This window comes from Monoraphidium neglectum (genome assembly GCF_000611645.1).
Source record: "Monoraphidium neglectum strain SAG 48.87 unplaced genomic scaffold scaffold00803, whole genome shotgun sequence".
Lineage (NCBI taxonomy): Eukaryota > Viridiplantae > Chlorophyta > Chlorophyceae > Sphaeropleales > Selenastraceae > Monoraphidium > Monoraphidium neglectum.
Window position 1 is genome coordinate 1 of NW_014012825.1, and position 6,049 is coordinate 6,049.

Here is a 6,049-nt window from a genome sequence, read left to right on the forward strand (position 1 = left end):
AGCCAGTATAAGTGGCCCTCATGGGTGTCACCACACCGGGACATTTTGCGGGAGCACTGCACAGGGAAGAAGGATACTGCGCGGCTCACCTGCAGTGGGGTTCATGGCTGCGACATATTGTGTGTTGTGGATGTTCTTCTGGGTGAGCTTGGCCCGGTCAAACCTGGCAGCAGGGCGTGGCAGTGGTGGGAGAGTTGATTAAGGGCAGCTATTATTCAGCCGATTGTATAGGTTCTTAGAAGTTTGGGATCAGAGACAACGACTTTGCATGGTCACATACACGTCTGCGTCCCAGCTGACCCTTCCACCCTCTTGAACTGGTGCTTCTGGCTGGACCCAACATCGGCACGGGGCTCACCAGTGGCCCCAGCCCAGGTGCTGGCGTATGAGGGAGATGGGCATGGCGGTCTCATAGGGGTCCAGCTTTGGCATGTTGAGGTCATCGACAAAGTAGATGAGCTGCTTGGTGCCAGGTGGGCCGTAGTTGATGCCCGCCTTCTTCTCCAGGGGGCCCTCCAGGACCTTGCGTGATGATCAGCCGCCAGAGGGACACAGGAAAGGTCGAGGGGGGGGGGTGGGCCTGTTGGCTGCGAAAGCCTGGCAGACGCTGCGCCGTGGTGTATGCTCCTGGGATGGGCTGGTGTTCCCAGGCGTAAAACTGCTCAGAGTTCCTTGCTTGCCGCTTTCGAGGCTCCTGTGCCACTGAACCTCTGTCAACTTGATGCCTTGCCCTTAGCACAGGTTAATGCCGCTCCCGGCCCTTTTGTCCACACCGCAGCCCCTGCGCCGCACCTTCTGGAAGGACGCCACGTCGGTGAAGTAGTTGAAGCTGATGGCCAGCGACAGCACCTCCTCGGGCAGCGTGGCGAGCTTGCCCTTGACCAGCTGCGTCTTGCCCACGCCGGCGCCGCCCACAAACATGATGGGCTTGCCCAGGTCCACCTGCCGGGGGGCGTTTTTGCAGCGTGCAGCTGATGCTAGGTGGTTCGACGGTTGGACGAGAGCAGATCTCCAGAGTCAGGTGTGCATGTGCAATTTTTGGCGAGGCCAGCCTGCAGTGGTCCCGCCCTGCGGGGTCTTGACACCGGGGGTCTACCCGAGCAAACGCGTGTGAGTGCAGGCAGGCTTAGGCAAGCAATATCCCAACCCTTACCATGATGTCGAGGAAGAAGCGCAGGCTCGAGGTCTCCGAGGTCGGCACGAACACAGACCCCATCTGTGTGGTGGCGCTATTATAGGGCACGTCAGCCACTAGCTCTGCCCAGGGCGTGAACTTTGCTGTCTTGGGGTTGACGTAGTAGTCATACACGCTGCCCTTGCCTGTGTGTGTTTAAAAGTGCGTTCGCCCAAGCGCGCGCGCGCGCACGTGTGTGTGTGTGTGTGTGTGTGTGTGTGCGCGCGTGCATGTGCGCGCTCGTGTGTGTGTGTGTGTGTGTGTGTGTGTGTGTGTGTGTGCTGACTATTTCTTGCATGGTATCTTGAGCTTGTACTTTTGCATGCATCAATGCAGCCAAAGCACACGAGTAGCCTCATAATTTTGTTGGCCACTTGTCCCCAAACCAGCCCCCTAGATGCGCACCCGGCATCTTGACGGACGTCCAGGTGGCCTTCCACCACTTGTCAAACTTGCGGCGGTAGTCGATGCCGTCCTTCTCGACCAGCGCACCACCAAAGGCCCAGATTGCCGCAAATGCAAAGTACATTTCAAACAGCGCCTGTGTTGGGAGAGCGTTCAAAAACGATGTTCAGGCAATTGTTGTTGTTGGAGAAGCTTCCCAGCTGCTGATGTTGCTCGCATGCAAATGGCCAACGTGAGCGTTCTCAACAACCGACACAGAGTTGGTGGCTGAGCACCACTCGCGCCCCACCTGCCACCCCTCCCCCTTCCACATACCTGGTCAGCCTTGTTGCTGAGGTTCTCTGGCTTGAGCAGCCCCTCCAGAGTGTTCACCAGCGTCGTCACCAGGTTCATCGTGCCTGGGAGGTGCCGAGCATGCCAGCAAGCGTGTCAGAAGCCATGAAATTCAACATAATGCAACCAGTAGCAACAACCGATGTGGAATCCTGAACATTTGACGCGCCCAATACTAGAATTTCTAGGTTCCACATCAAGTCCGCCCCAAAACTACAACGCACCCAGCGGTGTGATGTGGCTGTAGCTGCGCCTCATCTCCAAGATGCACTCTGGCACGTACTTGTCAAACAATTCCCCCAGCCACTTGGCAGGGACAGACGGGTCCTGGGGTTCAAGGGTGGAGAGAAATATAGCCAATATCACAACACATGTTGCAGGGCAGATGAGCACAACATGCCAGCTGGCACACTCCCCTTCGCCCTCCCATCAAACCCTGGTCTACGCAGCTCACAGGTCCCGTCACCCCGAACGCCGCGCCTCACAGCGCCAGAATCGCCAGCATGACTCGCCTTCCACTTGGCCTTCTCTGCGTATGGCTTTGCCACTCGGTCCAGCCAGGAGGTCACCATGTTGGACCACTGGCGGCCCTCAGAGATGTACAGGATGCCGGCGCGCGTGGCGGTGGCGGGCGTGGCAAACTTGAGGTCGCGGATCTCAAAGATCATCTGCGGGGGAAGTTGTGGGTTGGGGTTGAGCATTGGTCAGCTGCTGTGAAGGGGGTGTGTTCATGCAAGGGCGCGCGAATCAGCGTGTGGCTGCATGCTCGGACAAATGCAGCAGGCGGGTCAGCAATAAGAAAGAAGACAGTGTTGCACAGACACGAGCGATGCAGTGCCTCCAGCAGGGCTGAGTTAAGCAGGGCCCAAGCACAAGCTTGGCTTTACACCACACTCCACCCCAACACCCCCCCCCCGCCAGCACCTTCATGTGAGGCAGCAGTCGGATGCGCTCGTTGCTGGGCAGTGTGAGCAGCCGGCTGTCGTCCATGACGCTGTTCATGCTCTCCACCCAGTTGGCGTCCAGGTCGCCGTCCTGATGAGTGGCAGCATTTGTCGGAGGTTGTGAAGGCGCGTGCAGATTCTACCAGTGCCTTGTGGCTTTAATTAAATTAAATTCAGTACAGACATGCGCGTTGAGGAGCTGCCAGCTTGTGACTGTGGATGGGAGGATTGCTGGGGGCAACTGGTGCGGGCCAGAGGTTCTACTAGTCAATCATGTCACCAGCCTGCCAGTGAAACCCACCAGCAGGATCCACTTGGGGTTGGTGTCGGGCATGTTGGCCAGCTCGCGCATGTTGTAGGACAGTTGGCCGTCCTGCAATTTTGGGGGGCACATATGGCCAGGTGACAACCCCAACATAAAGGCCTCATAAGATGCCAAATTTGGGGTCCACTTTTGAGTGTCAACCTGGGCGCTTGTTGCTGCGGCTCTGCCTCAATCCGCGGCGCGCCCGCCCACCTTCCACTCGCGTGTGGCCATGTTGACGAAGCCATAGAGCTCCTGCGTGGACACGCTCTTGGGGTTAATGTCGCGAATCAGGACCTTCTTCTTGTTGGTCATCTTCAAGTAGTCATTGATCGGCTCCGCCGTGCCCTTGGCAATGGCCTTAGCCAGCACCTGTCAACGGCAAGGATGCAGCCCGGCATTGTGTAGGCACATGCTCACGTCAGCAAGGGCATGCCTGCTGGGTTTTTGCACCATGCAGGGGGCGGCAGGAAGCGGGCGCGTGCCTGTGGCATGTGCAATGTTGTTGCTGATGTACATCCCTGGCGACTGCGGTATGAGAATGGCCCAGAACCGCCCTCCCCCCCCCCGTCGCACCCTGTAGCACTCCGTGCGCCCGCAGCCGGTGGGGCCCATGAGGAAGACGCAGTGGCGGATGGCCAGCAGCTCGCTCAGCTGCACCACGCGCAGCACAAAGTCGTCCTCTGGCGCGAGCTTCATCTCCACCGCCGTGGCGCGGATGACCTAAAATGACGGCAGGCAGCGACACGGAATTGATGACTGGCAGTCTGGAAGGGGCAACTACGGATGCCTGGCTGTGAGACGGGCAACACTGATGCAAACGCCTTGGCAAGCTTAACGAAACCGCGCAGCCGCGTGCCATGCCGTGCGGCATCAAAGACTCTGCTGAAGTTGGAATGTTAAATGCCCCCCCCCCTCCCCCGCCACCCTTGTTGCTGACCTCTTCAAAGGCCAGGTCCCTCTTGCGCGGCGGGTCAACCCCTGGGAACAAGTCGTTGAGCAGCCCCATGAAGATCACCATGTCCTGCGGGCCCGGCAAACGCGCAGGGTTGAAGCAGTTGGGGGGCGCCCACCAAGCAGCAGCAGCAGCCGCAGCGGCAGCGGCGGCGGCAGCAGCAGCAGCAGCAGCGGCGGCGGCGGCAGCAGCAGCAGCAGCAGCAGCGGCGGCAGCAGCAGCAGCGGCAGGAGCAGCAGCAGCGGCGGCGGCAGCAGCAGCAGCAGCAGCGGCAGCAGCATACCGCAGCAGCATCGCGCGCGTTGAACCTAGACAGCTTGAATGCACACTCGTGCACGCAAATCATGCCCCCAAGCGCTACATGTACACCGCACCTGAACAAGGATCTTGGGGATGTTGAAATCCCTGAGGGCGCGGAACAGCACCTGCGCCTCCACCTGGCCCTCCTCCGCGCGCAGCAGGCTACCAGCCACCACCAGCACCGACTTGATGGCGCGCAGGCCCCTGGTGTCCGGTTACGGAGCAGCTCGGTTGGTGAGACCCACCTGTGCTTGCTGCAATAAACAGCGTGCAGGTCACCAACTAAAATATTGTTCATCACCCAGGAGGCAGTGTCGGCACGCTTGCCATGCGGTGTGCCCCCATCGCGCTCCTCCCCCGCACCAGTCGTAGTGCTTTGCGGGGCTGAGGAGGTCCTCCAGCAGGAAGTACAGGCTGGCAAACTTCTTGGCCAGCATCTTGGCCTCGACGAAGCCCTGGGGGTTTGGGCCGTTTCATTGTGACAATAAACGGGGGAAACAGCATAGAGCCCTGGAGCAGGTGCACGAGGGAAGGAATGAGAGGACCAACACAAATCTGTGACAACGCCCTCAGCCCTCTTGCAAAACTTGTCAAGTTTCCTAAGGACCACGCCGTGCCGGCCCTGCTGCGGGTGCCCTGCTGATTACTGCGAGCAGCAGCCCACCTCCGCCATGAGCATGTTCTCCATGATGAGCTGCCTGTCGGGCACCACCACCGTGATGGGCCGGAACAGGGCCTTGAGGCTCTCAGGAAGCTCCGCACGCCCTGTGACGGTGACAATCAGACCACGCCCAGGTGTCGGAGCGGTGTCGCGCACAATGCAGCAGGCACCGCTACCTTCTCTCCCAGTTCTTTCCCAGACATGAAACACAGTGCTCACAGCCAGCCGGTCCGCAGACTCCACAGGCCTTCAGATTTGCTTTGTTTGACTGCCCCAGACCTTGGGCCCAGCCGCCCTACCAATGTAGCCGGGGTTCATGGTGATGAAGGCGCTGGTGCCCTCCTCCAGCGGCATCTCCACGCCGTCCGCCGCCACAAACGTCCAGCCCGCCACCGGCGGGTGGTTGACGCCCGACTTGTCCACAAACTCGAGGCCCCTGGGGGCGATCGATTAAAAGGGGGGGTTTGAATGTGGGCTGTGTGGGTGCCCGCTTTAAAGCGCACGCACCGGATTTAGCTAGCAGTCGGCGCGGCTCAAGGCAGCCGTGAGGGCTTTGCAGGTATACAGCTTTGACAAAGCTCAAGACTCAAAACGCATTCAAGAAGGGACTCACCGTCCGGGCAAGAGGCTCTTCCTCTTCTGGGCATCGGTGACACACTTGTACTGCACACTGCAGACGCTCAGCACCTGGGCGATTGGCACAATGGAGTTCAAAGAATCAGTGTCTGTGCACGATCCCGGGCTGAGGCCCTTGAGAGAAGCCGCGCTTTTGGCTCTGGACAGCCGCAGGCAGACCGTCCGCTGTTGATTGGATTAGAGCACCGAGTGCTGTGTCCCCACCTCTGGCACGAGGCGGTTGAATTCATCGAAGCAGCCCCAGGAGCCGCTCGCGGCGAGGCCCTTGAAGATATCCCCCATCGTGCGGTAGTCCATCTGGTGGAGGGCAGAAGGGGGGTTTGGGGGTGGGGAGAGG

The 6,049-nt window shown here is 59.7% G+C and overlaps 1 protein-coding gene across 1 annotated transcript in view; it reads right to left on the reverse strand.

Moving 5' to 3' along the window:
- Positions 1-358: 358 nt before the first annotated feature.
- The window catches only part of MNEG_5409 (Dynein alpha chain, flagellar outer arm), a gene marked incomplete at both ends in the record, with an annotated part of 18,015 nt that continues 12,324 nt past the window's right edge, over positions 359-6,049 (reverse strand). Inside the window, 19 exons of the mRNA XM_014046115.1 lie at positions 359-522; positions 793-942; positions 1,154-1,320; positions 1,580-1,715; positions 1,895-1,977; positions 2,137-2,239; positions 2,398-2,580; positions 2,837-2,947; positions 3,158-3,229; positions 3,374-3,532; positions 3,737-3,883; positions 4,101-4,141; positions 4,234-4,423; positions 4,490-4,619; positions 4,779-4,870; positions 5,080-5,180; positions 5,376-5,512; positions 5,690-5,763; positions 5,917-6,009. Coding sequence (XP_013901569.1) covers positions 359-522; positions 793-942; positions 1,154-1,320; positions 1,580-1,715; positions 1,895-1,977; positions 2,137-2,239; positions 2,398-2,580; positions 2,837-2,947; positions 3,158-3,229; positions 3,374-3,532; positions 3,737-3,883; positions 4,101-4,141; positions 4,234-4,423; positions 4,490-4,619; positions 4,779-4,870; positions 5,080-5,180; positions 5,376-5,512; positions 5,690-5,763; positions 5,917-6,009 — 2,333 coding nt within the window. The remainder of the gene's footprint in view (positions 523-792; positions 943-1,153; positions 1,321-1,579; positions 1,716-1,894; positions 1,978-2,136; positions 2,240-2,397; positions 2,581-2,836; positions 2,948-3,157; positions 3,230-3,373; positions 3,533-3,736; positions 3,884-4,100; positions 4,142-4,233; positions 4,424-4,489; positions 4,620-4,778; positions 4,871-5,079; positions 5,181-5,375; positions 5,513-5,689; positions 5,764-5,916; positions 6,010-6,049) is intronic.